Source organism: Cydia pomonella, chromosome 14 (genome assembly GCF_033807575.1).
Source record: "Cydia pomonella isolate Wapato2018A chromosome 14, ilCydPomo1, whole genome shotgun sequence".
Lineage (NCBI taxonomy): Eukaryota > Metazoa > Arthropoda > Insecta > Lepidoptera > Tortricidae > Cydia > Cydia pomonella.
In genome coordinates, this window is record NC_084716.1 from 12,794,044 (window position 1) to 12,810,008 (window position 15,965).

The window sequence follows — 15,965 nt, forward strand, 5'->3', positions numbered from 1 at the left end:
TAGGACAGTACAATCATATATTAAATATTATAGTGTGGAATTATCTTGGGTTTAAGAGATTATTCTGATCAGTCTCCAAATGAGGCGCTCGTACGTTTGCAAAAATAATGGGTCAAACAAACGAACAGACATTTTGTGAACTTTATAATTTATAATAGCATTTAGACTAAGTACAGAGGGAGGTGACCCCCTGTATAGAAATTTGTTTGTAGGGGCCCCCCTAGGTCATCTCTCTCTGCGGCTGACTGTACATCAAAGAATAAAAAAAGAAATAGGTATACAAAAATGTTTTTGCAATATTATAAGAAATATCAATAATGAACTTTAGTGCTTTACTTAATTATCAAGAAGATATTGTACATTTTATTATACCGTGAAGCTCGCTCATTGCATACAGTTTGTATTATAAATATATAAATACCCGTTATTATTGCACGAAAACCGCCAAACAACTGATCGCTATTTAATCAAATGTAAGTATTAACAGTATAATCCAAAAGTATAATTTAAAATATGTAGGTACGTACCGTCAATGTAAGCGGACCTCCGCCTGTTGGTCCTTGTACTATAATAATTGTCTTTTGCATCATATTTCCGGGCATATTTTGAGTGATATAACTAAGACCTGAAATTATTATTCTATTATAATAAAAAATATTCCATCACCATTACAATATACCATAACAATTGGTTTATTGATACTAACAAAAAAAAACTAAAAGTAAACATAGCTATAAAAACATGAAATAAGAAAAAAAAAACAATAAACAAAAAAAAAATCCAAAAAAAAAAGCAAAAAGCTAAATTGCGACCCTGCCAGGATTCGAACCTGGAATCTTCTGATCCGTAGTCAGACGCGTTATCCATTGCGCCACAGGGCCGGTTGAGCAAGTCGACGAATTATGTAACACCGTGCTAAGGAACGTAACCTATATTTTGTTTATTGTTGAATAAATTTTAGGTGACACGAATGCGACGAACATTCGAATACCAAAGCAACGAATAATAATACTTCTCTCAGTTGATAGCGAACAATATGGACCTCTATTTTTATGTACATAAACTTCAAGGTCATAACATGATATTGATCATTTTTAACGCATTCAAATATTGATGATATCGTTATTTTTATTACGGTTATGTTTATTATTATGGTTATGTGTTCCTAAATTTTATTTTTAATATACATAGGTATACCAATTACCATTTTATCACCTATACTTACCATTTAATTCGTCAAACAATATATAAGTATATAAACAGTTTTGTTTTTTTACTTTTTATATCAGTTTTCGAGTTTATTTTATTGGACATTCTTTGAAGTACTATTTAAAGTATTTAAGGATGGTATTCCACCTGTCCAATTTCTTGGTCCAATGTGTATTTGCGTCTCACATTTTGCCTTTGGCCACGTGGTCCTACTGCCTTTGTCCTTCCGATCGGGCGCCGTAATCGACATATTTTATTGTACGAAAACGATATTGATTTACATAACTACTCGGCCAGGTTACAGGTAAGGCCACGTGGTCCTACTGCCTTTGTCCTTCCGATCGGGCGCCGTAATCGACATATTTTATTGTACGAAAACGATATTGATTTACATAACTACTCGGCCAGGTTACAGGTAAAAATGGGTTCATTTGGTCCGATCGGTAGGACGGAGAGAAATTACAATTCCTGGTAGTCCAATTAATCTTTCCATGTGGTGGTTGGTAGGATAAAGGCAGTAGGACCACGTGGCCAGAGCGACATTTTGCTTAATGAGAGCGAGACGCAAATAATGCAATGCACATTGGACACAGAAAAACAGGTGGAATACTTAGATACATATGTATATTACTATACTCTTTGTATTTAAGTAATAACAGCACTGAATTTTAGGGCGGATTTTAGGGTTTTAATGACTTATTTTGCTTTGGACCTAAATCAAAGCATGCCCGCCTATTTTCTACTAGCTATCACTAGAATATTAAAATTATTTTGTAACTTGACTAAAATTAGAAATAATTACATAATGTACCAAGCTAACTCTGCATGACATCTGCAATGACTAAGTTTGGCAATGTCATCATTGACAAATTTCTATGAAAATATGACATTTACGCCGACACTCCCTTACTTCGGTCTACTCAAGTCGGTGCATAGTTACTTTTAACTGAAATACCTTGCGATGTTCCAGGAGTGGCGATGATCTGCATTGGCTGTTGAACGAACTGCGGAGGCGGCGATGTTATTTTCTCTAAAAAAAAAAAAAAAACGTTTCTTTTTTTAATTTAATTTATGATACAAGCTTTTATCGCTAACTGTACTTTTCTTTCAACGTGCAACTAATACTCATCGAAACAATTCTAACAAACCCAAACAAAATTATTTGCAGGTTACGTTGTTTCATCACAGAGTTCCTAACTTATATATGTAAAGTTTCAGATCAAACGAATACTGGGAAGTAGTCTAATTTAGCTTGTACGATTGGTCCCGAAGATACAAACATTGCAAGTGAAAAAAACGCTTGCAGAAAGGAACCACTTAAGGTTTTGTTAGGTAGCTAAACTCGCTCCATCAATAAGAAATTATAATAAAGTGAAGTATCAGTATATATATATTATTCATACAGCAGTGTAGTTTTATAGTGCAACGAGGGAGGTAAGTGAAATTTTGGATACGAGGGTGGTAATTCCCGACAGCTGCAGTCTGGAGGGAATGAAAGACCCGAGTTTGCAATATTCTTACCCCCGGAGTTATACATAATGTTTTTCATCACACTTGCGTAGAAATAACGAAATTTTAAACGAAATAATTCTTAAATACGATGACATATCAAAGATTCGTCCGCCATTTTGTAATTTCTTGACAGGTTAGCATCGAAGGCACAGCCACACCTATTCGGCATTCAGCCACAATTAAAAAATAATGTAAAAATATTTTAAACAGCTGTTAAATTAATCAAATTATTTAATTATTAAACATAAACAAAAATATGAAATTATAATCGTCAGTATTTTAAAAGTAAAACTCATTTATGCTACTTGGTTTGTATGAATAAGTAACATTATAAATTTGGCCGATCTCTGGTTATTAAATTCAATTTAATATAAGGAAAATCCAAAATGCCACGAATCCGTCACCCCCGAGGAGGTGAAATATTCCCATTTTTCATCAGAGAATATACCTTGCAGAATTAGCTGTCCGGATTGCGAGGTAAGAATGTTCTGCACATCCATCGGCTGCACCTGCAACATGGGCTGTTGGACCTGCAAGGTCTGCTGCTGCATCTGAAACAATGAAGGGAGTTAGAGCTGCAATCTGCAAGTATCCCGCTAGGCCTGCTGAGCGCATAAAGCGTTTTAACCTTTTAACCACCGTAGTCTGATATATAAGACGTACAATATCCAGCTCATTTCGCCGCATTCTGATAAATAAGACAAAACTTCGTACCGGCTGCGCACGAGCACGCTCGATGACAAATTGTTTGGTTAAAAGGTTAACCCTTAAATGCATGATTTTTTCTTTCTGCCCGTAATTAATATATGTTTCACGTAACTGTTTATTGATTCTGGGAAAAATTAAATTAAAACATCGATTTTTCACTCCTAAATCAGTGTCAGTTACATAGGATTAAATCATAATATTCATTATCTATGTAAATATATGATTATTGGTAAATTAAAATTTACACTTTTTTTGATATACCTATAATACAGTTTTTAAATATAAAATAATTGCAAGCCCCGAACAAAACCGCCTAAATCACATACTAAAAATCATGAACATATGGCTTTTTTCAAATTTTCCGCCATTTTGTCTTAAAACAAATGTAAATATTTAAAGCTAAAATACTGCGCAAATTTAAATAAAACGTCAGAAAATGTATACATTATTATCATAATAATTATACAGGAACAAAACGATTTTATCTAATTATGCATAAAGTTACATATTTTTGGGTGTGTAGGCTGCATTCATCAATATGCCAAAGATTCGTACATTCCATTTTCGTCACCTGTCAAACAGATGTGCAAGTACCTGTATTGTAGAAGCCTGCATTTGCAACGTCGGTTGTTGCACCTGCAACGTGGGCTGCTGCACTTGCAGTGTTGGCTGTTGGACCTGAGGACACAATGAAAACGTAAATACAAGGGTATTTAGTGGATGGATAGTATTTGAAGTGTATTCAAATACTTCTCGAATACATTATCACACTTTTCTCTGGAATTACACAATAATCAGTACATTAAATAGTGTTGTATACTTAAAGAAACTCACAAAAATGTTTTTATTGTGTTAATGATTATTTAAGTGACTCATAAGTATTTTTATTCTTTAGATAAATATGTAAATACCTATATATGATGTAAATGTATGTACACCTGAAAAGGTAAAGTCTCAGTGTAACGGAATGTGTAATTGTATATTCGACCTGCAATGTAACCTGATTCTTATATACAATAAATAACTTTGAACTTTGAACTTGAAAGTATTGAAATTAACCAAATAACCACTGAAAAATATCATTTCTAATAAGAGTTTCATCAATAATCGCAGTAACGAACGGGTCATCTGACATTACGATGTTAAAATTGTCTATGAATCGTATTGATGGAACGTCACGTTTGTGTACATAATAAGACACGTAAGGATGGATACACCTTAGGTGCCCGATGTACATTACGATGTACAATCAAAGTAACATTTCTTTTAAAGATATACATATAACTAGATTTATTTATGGTGGGTGGCACGAGGATACAAGGCGTTTTCTCCGACAGCTAGTTACTGTAATTAGGGAGGATATGGACAACTAAGTACACATATTAGGCCAAAGTAAGCCAATGTAAATCGTTAGTGTAAGTGTAAGGCCTGAGTGGACGCTGGTGTTGGGCGTGCAGCGGGGCGCGGCGTGCGGCGTGCATGTTAAACACATGCAAACGTATAGGAGCGGCCGCAGTGCGCGCTGCTCACATCACTTGTGAGCCCGACGACACGCTGCACGCCCCGCCGAACGCTGGCTTCGACCCTCCACTCAGGCCTTGAGTTCCGCCACTCAACCGCATGGATTGGCATAGGCCATCGTAGGATGGCTCTGTACTTTGTATTATACTATGGAACCGACACCAAAATCGCGAAAACACCTTCACTTTTAGACTGACTAGATGTAGAGGAACGTCCTCAAAGTAGACCCCAGATGCGTTGGGACGACGACATCAAAAGGACTGCGGGGAAGAAGTGGCTCCAGGTCGCACAGAACCGTGACGAGTGGCATAAAATGAAGGAGGCCTACACCCAAAGGGTAGAGAAGGGATAAAGAAGAAGAAGAAGAAGATGTAGATATTTTTTTAAAGCGCTGTCTTTTTTTACGTCTGGGTTGTTCCTATAATATCTAAACTTATTTCAGTATCAGCTAAACGTTAAAAAAGCTGCAAAGTTATATAAAAATAAACAATTACAATAAATTTCAAAATCTTACCTGTAAAATGGGTTCTTGTATGATAACAGAGCCAGTCTGCTCAGTGCCGCTGACCATGACTTGTGGTTGGATCACGTCAACCGATTCTTGCTTCACCGGCACCTAGGTATAACAATGGTTCAGTAGTTATACTAGTCGATTCAATACGATTTTACATCGAGCCACAAAATATTATTTCACTCCGCACTACTATCTTTATCTTTTCATATACAAAAAGGATCATCGAAAAAAAAATATTTTTGTACGTGTCTATCAAAGCATTTTCATGCCTTTAAGCAGCTACGTTAAATCTGCAGTAGGTACATATTTCGAAAAAATAAGGCAACATGAACACAATGTTAGAAAAACACCTTAGTGCGGAGAGCTCCTGCTAAAATGAGTCCTCGAGGTCGGTGCTATGTACAGACATGAAACAAATCATCTACTATTATACGAGGATAAGGTTTAAATCCGACGATGCTTAAACTTAAATTATTTATTAGTGTTAATATTGTACAAGTATATGCAAATTCACTTAACGAGACGGCAAAGATGCTAAAAAAAGTTGGTGTTAGTCAAAATTCCAAAGTTTTAAGCTAGTATCCATATGATTAGCAACATACCAAGTCATCTTCGTCTTCCAGAGCGGATGCAGCCAAGGCAGCATAGAGATTGGCTGCTGTTTTCGATACACTTTCTTGAGGTGGTGTCTGAAAATATGTAACTTAGATTATATTTTACTATTCAATTAGTTAGTTCAGCCTTACTGTAATTAGTTCGATATTGTTAAAAAGTATTATGAAAAATCATAAAACAATTAGATTGCTATTAAACTATGGTGTATTTAAACGTTACTTTAGAGTTACAATTTTAAATACGGTTAATCTAGAAAAGCGAATACAGCCAATGCCAAATCACATTTTTAAAATGGTCAGGTGACAACCAAAACTAACTCACTAATTACTACCACAAATTTAGAGCCATCACTGTACTAATTACTAGTATCAAAACAAGCTTGATTTTATCTAATTCTCTTTTTAATTAATTATAATTTTTAAGCTTGGTTTTATTTAATTAATTTTTGGGTTGTCTAAGTACCCTCAATACAAGCCTTACTGAGCTTACTGTGGGACTTCGTCAATTTGTGTAATAATGTCCTATAATGTCCTATGTCCTATCTAATTAATATTTTGCAATTACTGAGTTTTACTTTGTCACCTGTCGAAATATTTCGTTACTCAACAGGCCTTTCGCTAGAGTGTATAGATTATTCTTCATATACATTGAGTAAGATGCGTAAAATCTAAGATAATTTCGTGCTTCGAATTTGACAGGTAAACGAGATGGCGCTGTACAGCTCCATACATTCGTCAAAAGTTGACGATTGACAACTCAGTAGTCGCAAAACATATGGCGCAGTACAGCGCCATCTGTTTTGGATGTCAAACTAAGACGCTCTTTTTTTCTTAGACTTTACCTCTCTATTACAATTAATTCTCTTTGCCCATACTAACCTCTTGTTTAATCTCAACTTTCGCCCTCTTATTAGGCGGTTCATTGTATTCCCCTTCCTCCTTCACCTGACTTTGAATCACGCTCTGAATAATCTGGTTCGCCTGCATAACCTGCCCCTGGTCATTTTTGAACTGTATCAACGGATTTTGTAGTTGATCAGTTTTTAGCTGTATAATTTGTCCTTGTTCGTTTTTTATTTGTATCAGTTGTCCTTGCTCGTTCTTTATTTGGAAGTACTGGCTGCCTTGTGCGACCATATTCTCGTTGTACTGTATGACGGGGGTGGCGTCTGGTTTGACTTGGACTATCTGTCCGGTTTCTGTGATCTGGATGGTCGGAGCGTTCATGTGGGGGCCCATTTGGACGATTTGGACGGGCGGGTTGGATTTCTTCTCGAGAAGGTCCGCTAGCATTTTGTTTTGCGCCGACTTCTGAAAAAGAGCGTTATGTTTATTTAAGTACCTATTACCGGGGGCACATTTCCATACTTGTTTTTTTTTAGCATTAGAAAGAATTCCACAGAAGTAAGCGTGAAGTTTTTACCAGGCTCTTTAACTGTTAAATAATAATAGTAGAATTATCTAATGTAGCATGGTCAATACTTATAATTTACTTCAATATTTTGTGGACCCATGGTTCAAAAGTAAGAGGGGGGACATATTTTTTTTCTTTCGGAGCGATTATTTCCTAAACTATTAACTTTATCAAAAAAATTTTGGAAACCCTTATTCGTTTTAAAAGACCCATCCAATCCAACGATACCCCACACTATTTGGTCAAAAAAAAAAAATCAAAATAATATTATTTAGTATGTGAAGTACAATATTTTTTTTTATCATAAATCATATATTAATTTGTTATGTTAAGTTATGATTTTACCGTTCTGTCGCTATGCATGATATATGTATCCATACCAAATTGCAGCTTTCTATCACTAACGATTACCGAGCAAAGCCGCGGACGGACGGACAGCAGGGTATGGTAATAAATAATTATTGTTCCATTTAAATGATATCATTGAAGAAATAGACCCCTGGTGATTATAATGAAAAAGTTAGAAAATAGAGCTAGATGGGGTTCTCAAAATTAAGTTAGCCTTAATAAGAAAATACAAAAAAAAGCCTAATTTCAAAATTAAAATAGCATTTTCAAACTGTCATTTAGTCTCATTTAGTTAATATTTTTTTCCAATTCGAACTAAACCCGTAATTAACCGGGTTACTTACTAAAGTCAGTTGCGCCTGGTCGTCAACCTGTATTTGCACTGGTTCATCTTTTACACCTGAAATGATGAAAAAGTAAAGTAAAAACAAATTGACAAATACAACAAAGCTCTAGTACTCTAGCAACAAAGGCACGCAACGAAATGTATCATAATTTGTATTTACCTGTATTTTCCTCCGTTTTTATCAGGACCTATGGAATAAAAAAACAATATCAGAAGCGGTAAGACATATGTAGACAGAATGGCGTTCTAAAAATTTTAATTATGTGTTTCGAGATGGCAGTAAATTTAAGTGGCTACACTTGCAATAAGGACGAGATTTGCTTGTATCTTTATAGGAACCTGACAAGGCGTCCTTATGCCCAAGCGACAAAGTGGGACATTTTGCTGGCCGCGGTCACATTGTATCAGCCTATACTCTTACAAAATTGTAAGTAATGTCAAAGATAATTGATTGCAATAGAGAAGTAAAGTGTAAAAAACAAGTGCCCCTTAGTGTGATATCCAAAACCGACCGCACTGTAATGCACCATATGTTTTGCGGTCACTGAATTGTCAAACGTCAACTTTTGACAATCACAATTACCGCAAAATGTATGGAGCTTTACAGCGCCATCTCGTTTGCTTGTCAAATTCGAAGCCCAAAAATGTCTTTCATTTTACGCTTCTTACTCAATCAATGTATCTTTGGTAATGATTACCTTGTCGCCTTGAATAGTAGTGGTGCTACTGGCAATTCCACCCGGTGTGATGGTCGTACATTTTATCAATGCCTCAGGGTCCACGTCCATTACCTGACGTTTGCAAAAGTTCTGTAGTAATCTACACATGATATTAAGATGCAATAAATAGGCTTTGAGAGCGGAGTAAAAAAATTGATACTGCTTTTTTAGATCACAATATGGATGCAAAAAATTTAATTAGCAATCTTTAAGTTTTTTACTAGTGACTTAATTTTTTCCCGCCACTTTTTGACATTTAACAAATTTAACTCATATCAGTGAAAGAATAAGGGTCAAAATCAAATGACGTTCTAAAAGTTTTAATTACGTGTCGAAAGATGGCAGTAAATTTACGTCGCTACAAAGTTTTCTTTGGCAATATACCTCTATTTCAAATTCTCTTTGCTATTTGTCAATGAATGACTTGTAGAATATCTAAGACTATTCTCGTTGGCCTATGATTATACTAGTGGCTCTGTGAGGTATAGACCTCGCGAGCATAACTTAAAACTGAATAAAAGTGTGGCTTCGCCATTTTGAAAAAAATCCAAAAGCTAAATCAACAAAAAAAAATATATTTAATCATCGAACCTGCTCACAAAATTTTACGAGATTCTGTTGTGAATTGGGTACTTGACACATGTTGAATATCATAACAAAATTTAGCTAAATGGATAGAAAATGGGCCATCCATTATAAAAATGTGGAATTTAAAAAGAAATATTGAGATTTGAGATTATAAAACAAGGCTCCAGTCTCAAAAAAACTTTTTTTTTTATTTAAAAAGAAAAAACAAAATGGCACCATTCGATTCCTTACTTTTTAGTGAAAAATAAATTGTAAGACAACTATATACATAAGCGCAATATTTCAGGGTGAAAACAGCAATTTTCTTTCTTAGAGGCGTTTCAATCGTGGAGTGCGAGCGTCAGACTTTCTAATTTCTGACCTTTGTATTGCTTAAATGCCATGACTCCTATATAGATATTTAATCCTTAGGAAAATCAAGATCGATTGACATTATTTACAACACACAGCACACAGTTTAATCAGTAAAAGAATATATGAATATGTCATATTAACATATAGGGATTAGAATAAGTAGATTATAAGTACATTTTAACATTTGCATGCTGTTTCGGCAGAATACTGTGACAATATTTAATGTAACACCTTGTACCTACGTATTCTTGCAAATAAACGCTTCTATTCTATTCTATTCTAACAGCACTTACCGATTGGTTAGCCTGTACCACGACGGTACCGGACGGACCGCCTCGTTGCTGGTTTTGTTGTCTTTGCGCTACCTATACAAATTTAATTGTATTATTATCAAATTTGAACCAATTTAATTGGAGAAAAGTGAATTTATTGGTAATTAGTTTTATTTTATTCTCATGACTTTGTATTTAAAAAAATATGATAGAAATTATAGATTTGGTATGTATTCAATTTTATATAAAAAAATAACATGACTTATTTATTACATTGCACATAAAACACTTTACTCCTAACATAATATACAAAACATGTGCCGGTAGGCCGAGGCCGATATATTATAGTTTCGATTCGATTAAACAACAATTCATTTAAAATATAGTACCTACAGGACAAGTAAATTGAAAACCTTGGCCTTTTTTGGAAGTCCATTGCAATTATTTATAATCTTCCACATGTAAAAATTGATTTATTTTAATAAAAACCAAATATATTTTTTCATTAAAATTCATTGTTTTCATGCTTCCATAATCACCACTCGTCATGCCAAATTATTTAACTGTTAGTCTACCGATTATTGTTGATTGGCATGCTTATAATCTACGGCTAAACTACAAACGTCCAAAAGCTATTCGCTAAGACCATAATCAAGAGGTATCACTTTCTTGCTTACCATAAAGACGAAATTTGCTTGTATCTGTATACGAATAACCTGCCAGAGCGTCCTTATGGCAAGAGACATTGTGGTACCTTTTGTTTGAAAATGACACTTTTTTTTTAATGACACAATTTTTTTCATAAGTAATATAAAATGTAAGGTCTAAGTCGGTCATATTTACAGAAAGCAAAAGGCCTACTGTGAACCAATTCGTTCGTATATTTGCCTCTCTATCACTCGAATACGCACGAGCAATAGAGATAACGATGTTCGCGGTACGCCCTCAGATTGTAAAGATTTTCATATAGGTAAGCTCAAAAATAATAAATGTATATCTTAATAATCATTTAGAAAGATTTTATATTAAATTGCTTATTTCTTTCTTTGTTTTTAAAGCCTGACCAGTAATATATGATCACGCGCCATATTGCGGAATTTCATTGAAACTAAATTTTTCATACTATACTGAACTGTCACTCTATACATGAGAATAACAGCGCCCTCTTGACATATTTAGATTGATTGTAAGTATTTTCAAATATGTCTTAATTCTTATTGCTTAGCGCAGCAGTTTTCGAGACTACACAAACAGCTGGTAATTTTACTAATAACCTCCCTTGCCAACTTAAAAGCTACAAAAAAACGCAAAATCAACACAACCATGCAAAATCAAAACACTTTTACGATCATCCAATACTGTTCTACGCAAAAACCTTAAAAAAACTCACAATGAACACTTTAAACCCATGCAATTTCTGTTTAGGACCAGTCATCGTTATTTTGACAACTCTTTTACCCGTTTTTCCATCAGCCTTCACATTCTTTCTCTAAAATTATAACACAAATCGAACTGAAAAATAAAACGCCTAAATAAAATAATCCCCATGAAATTATATACCGTGTTAAAAATGCCTTTAACATTATTCCTTTTTTTTGCCTTTAATATTAGGAACTAATTATATTAGAAACATTTTTTTTTAATTGATTGGACTATTTAATTAACAGGGTATATGTATAAATAAAAATATCATTATCAAAATATGTTAAGCCAAGGCTTCCCATTTTTCGACAGTATATCTAAAAAAACACCAAATAAGGGTACCACCACTATCCCACGAAATTGTCAAAAAACATAAACAATAAACATGACCGTTTTAGCAAAATTTCATCATTATATTTCATATAGTGAGGATACCCTATTTTAAACACACTTTCTAAATCACGCGTATATCAACCGTTGTCCTCTGAATGACCTTAACACCCACAATTTAGTTCCCCCTCACTTGCCAAGTACGAGAACGCGGCGCGAACGCCATATGATTCCGTAACGTTAAAATTATTGCTCACTGCAGAGTTATGTTAGCCCTTCGCCCTTCAGGCATCGGGTTCGCTATCGCGTTATAGTTGACATTTTCTGAGGTATTTTTTTCGGCTTAAACTTTAATCTGTTAAACAAAGGGCATTAGTTCTATTATGCAGCGTGGTTAGCTACCAAATCCCTCATGAGTGAGAAGGAACAAGCCCGTTTAAAAAGCCATTTTACCATTCTACTTTTATGGTTCAAATTTAAGTGGCAGTTCATTCGAAGATAACACGTTTGGGTAATGTAGGACGATCGACCACAGTCAGAACATTTAAACTTACAATTTTGACCATACCGTCTTTATCCTTTCATATGCCGTGAACGCGGATCCACGTTCGTATGTATTGAGTACTAATATTAATATTTATTGAGATACAATTTTACAGCTAAGCTTCAATAAGTATGACGATAAATATGACGATAATTAATAAGCTACCATTCGCAAAAACGTAAAAAATCATTAAAAAGATTATGATTTTTGTCGGCAAACAAGTCGCAGTCAAGTGCAAAATAAAAATGAATGAATAATTAATTAGAATACAAAACTTCCTGCGCGAATCCACGTTCCGCCGATACAAGAGGTTATTGCACAATGTAATCCTCATACAGTTTTCGCGCCGCGTAACTCCAGAGGCATCGGTGATACACGCGTTCTACGACGTCCACAGCAAACATGTTAGTAGTGTTATATGCGACTTACTTGTTGCGTTTGTAGGGCGGGGCTTACTTTATTGGCGAGCAGGTGTTTTATTAGAGTTGTGTTGGTCGCGTTGGCCTCGAGCGCGTGCGACAGGTGCGGGTGCTGCGGGGGGGGCGCGGCCTGGAATCAGAAATTTACGTGAAAGCAACTGTGGGAAAAAATATCAACAATTTTCTTGCGCAAAATTTATAACAGCCACATAAACGTGCGTCCGTCTAAAAATCCGCCGAAATTGAGCCTTTATAATATAGCGCGGTGTTAAATTTTCACAGATCTGGATTTTAAGCAGTAAATGAAATCCTAAACACAAATAATATACGAGATAGTATTGGGACTAGTGCATTAAGAGTATCAGGCGGGCCGGATGCTTGTTTGCCACCGACGTAGTATAAAAAAAAGAGATTTAGTAGACGTTCATTGATGCGTGAAATGCTAAACAAATAACGATATTTGTATTTTTACTGAACGGTAACGGTACATGCATTTAGGAAGGGCGTTGTTTTTGACTTTTTGTTTGTATAAAGGAAGGAATGTACAGTTAGTTGCAGATAGAGGTGACCCTCTACATACAATCGGTCTATGCAGGGGGGGGGGGGGTTCACCAGTCTCTGCAGCTGACCATACTATTTTATCTCCGAAACGGTTTGGCTTATTTCGTCAGGTGACAAGCAAAACTTACTTATTACCACCACAAGTACAACTATGGCTATGAAGCAATAATGAACTATATTACTGCTAAAATAAGGTTAATTTTAATTTAATCATTTTTTTAGTAATTAGTGAGTTTTGCTTGTCACCTGACGATTTGGTTTCGGTTTTGGGTAAAGGTTAAGCAAAATGATACACCAGCGATAGTCCTTAGGTAGAATTTAGCTCTCTAGATGGTGTTGTTATAATTATGTCATGGGTATTTAATTTTAAATTTAGAATTATATTTTTTTATATAACAAACTAATAATAGTTGCACTTACCTGCGGTTGCGATACGGCAGGTTTGACTTCCACCGTCGCCGTTTTATTCGTCAGCTGCGCTTTCAATATTGGTGACGCGGGTCCTACGCAAAAATAATACATTTGGCAGCATATAGATTAGCATAAAATCCATTCTCCTTCACTAATTTACAGATTTAGAATATTTTATGTCATTTGTAATGTAACATAATAAACAGTTATATTTGCGAAGATTTAAAAAACAACTTACCTGCTGGTGGGTTTCTGTTCTGCGGGTTCTTAGCTCGAATACCGATGTAGACCTGCTGCGTCTCGCCTGACGACAACGTGATGGTGTTTGGGCCCACTGTGCCGCCGAATACGGTCCTATAATAATTATTTTTGATGAATTCAAAAAAATATTCTGCAAGTAGGCCTCAAGGGCTCTTTTACAATACAACATTTACAGTAACATCATATAGTGACATGAAAAATAAATAAAAACATTTTATAAATACAACAGCCAATACCTGGGTAAACATTACATTATAATAATCTAAATCTATTTATTGACAATAACAATATACATAATGGATATATACAGATTATTACTATAACTAGCTTATATCTAAAATAGGCCCTTGAGGCATTGTACCAAGGATGCTGGCGGCATTTCCTCGTTGTATCGCAATACTAATAATCTTAAAATATGATCATTAGTATCTTATTGCAATGTCATTTGGTCTAACAGCGCTTGGATTTGCTGACATGTTTATTATTTAGGTCAGGTGATTTTGCCGATTTCTGGAACTCTCCAAGTCTTCACTTGTTCCAGTTGTCCCAAGTGCTGTTGTCACCAACTTGGAGCGCCTCGTATATGTCATGGAGCACACTTTTTGACCGAGTCAGGACAAAGAGTCTCTATTTCAACATGGTTCTTTTTTTTCTTCGCTATACAGGTCACACCTCTGCACCCCTAGTGTACATTTATTCGATAGCGAAACGTGATGTACGCGTTTGCGTTAAGTCTCATTTTGTATAGGATTTAGAAACAGCGCGCCAAGCGAAACTCAAAATCCCATACAAAATGAGACTAAACGCAAACGCGTACGTCACGTTTCGCTATCGAATAAATGTACACTAGGGGTACTGAACTGATTCTCGTGGAATTTTGCTAGCCGGTTTAAAAATTACATAGATTTTTTTTGTTGATGCAGTTTTTTACTTTTTCTTCAAATTGGCGGATTTGGAGTCGTAGAGTACACAGCTCACAGAGCCACTTGTGTGCACATTACCTGACAAGTCGGGACAGGTTGGCGGGCGCGATGAGCCCCTTCCTGTTGAGCTTGGCGCAGCAGGCGAGGTACTGCCGGTACAGTTCTGGTGCGTCGCAAGTGCTGTTGTCGCCGACTGGAAGCGCCTCGTATGTGTTACGGAGCCAAGCTTGGGCAAAGTGCTCGTTTTCCTGCGTACAAAATTAAAAAATAAATCAATTCCATACCTGAATATATGTTATGTTAACGACACCAATCATGGGACATTGAAGAGAAAGGAGAATGGGCAATTTGTCCCATGGATGTATACTGTTGAGACATATCTCGTTTGAAAGGGTTTACTCTTAGCATTATTTTATTGTATGACACCAACTTTGGATAACGTGCAGGGACTGAGCAAATAAAAAAAAAGAGTGGCGAATATAAACTGTTGTTTTACAAAGTACTTGTTATGTAGCCGGTTGTTAGGTGTTTTGTATGAAAGAATATGAGAAATTCTAGATTTCTGTTTACCACTACTTACGTTTAAGTACGTACAGGGCTGGAATTAGTTGATATAACATATGCTTGAATTAAAAATACTGCTATTAAACACTGAAACTTGCGTGTATACTCAAGCCATATATATCATTTAAAAGACATTTTTATAAGGTATTTTAATATATATATACTTGCACTCAAATGCTTGCAGGGGCGGTAATAAAACTAGTTTTTTCGTTAATTAATTGTGGTAAATGCCGCTTTGTTTGTTCTACCTGGCACTAGATGGAGCCTCGGTAGCAGTTTGGGTAATTTTTACTATTGGTATATACAATTGAGTCATATCCTATTTGGAAGGTCTTCAATTAAGCATTAATTACTTATATGACACCAAAGACCGAAAGTGTCCAGGGAAGATGATATTAATAATTTTGATCA

At 35.3% G+C, this 15,965-nt stretch overlaps 1 protein-coding gene and 1 non-coding gene across 2 annotated transcripts in view; both read right to left on the minus strand.

Moving 5' to 3' along the window:
- LOC133524990 (AT-rich interactive domain-containing protein 2) overlaps positions 1 to 15,965 on the minus strand; it is a 61,512-nt gene that overhangs the window by 13,460 nt on the left and 32,087 nt on the right. The window contains exons 12-27 of the mRNA XM_061861170.1: positions 15,069 to 15,238; positions 14,045 to 14,160; positions 13,816 to 13,898; positions 12,845 to 12,964; positions 10,141 to 10,212; positions 8,885 to 8,977; positions 8,347 to 8,374; positions 8,185 to 8,240; positions 6,958 to 7,389; positions 6,067 to 6,153; positions 5,815 to 5,859; positions 5,465 to 5,566; positions 4,024 to 4,107; positions 3,170 to 3,272; positions 2,165 to 2,239; positions 528 to 625 (exon numbers count right to left, since the gene is read on the minus strand). Coding sequence (XP_061717154.1) covers positions 528 to 625; positions 2,165 to 2,239; positions 3,170 to 3,272; positions 4,024 to 4,107; positions 5,465 to 5,566; positions 5,815 to 5,859; positions 6,067 to 6,153; positions 6,958 to 7,389; positions 8,185 to 8,240; positions 8,347 to 8,374; positions 8,885 to 8,977; positions 10,141 to 10,212; positions 12,845 to 12,964; positions 13,816 to 13,898; positions 14,045 to 14,160; positions 15,069 to 15,238 — 1,764 coding nt within the window. The remainder of the gene's footprint in view (positions 1 to 527; positions 626 to 2,164; positions 2,240 to 3,169; positions 3,273 to 4,023; positions 4,108 to 5,464; positions 5,567 to 5,814; positions 5,860 to 6,066; positions 6,154 to 6,957; positions 7,390 to 8,184; positions 8,241 to 8,346; positions 8,375 to 8,884; positions 8,978 to 10,140; positions 10,213 to 12,844; positions 12,965 to 13,815; positions 13,899 to 14,044; positions 14,161 to 15,068; positions 15,239 to 15,965) is intronic.
- Trnar-acg (transfer RNA arginine (anticodon ACG)) lies at positions 809 to 881 on the minus strand. Its single transcript has one exon. It is a non-coding gene; the product is annotated as a tRNA-Arg (tRNA).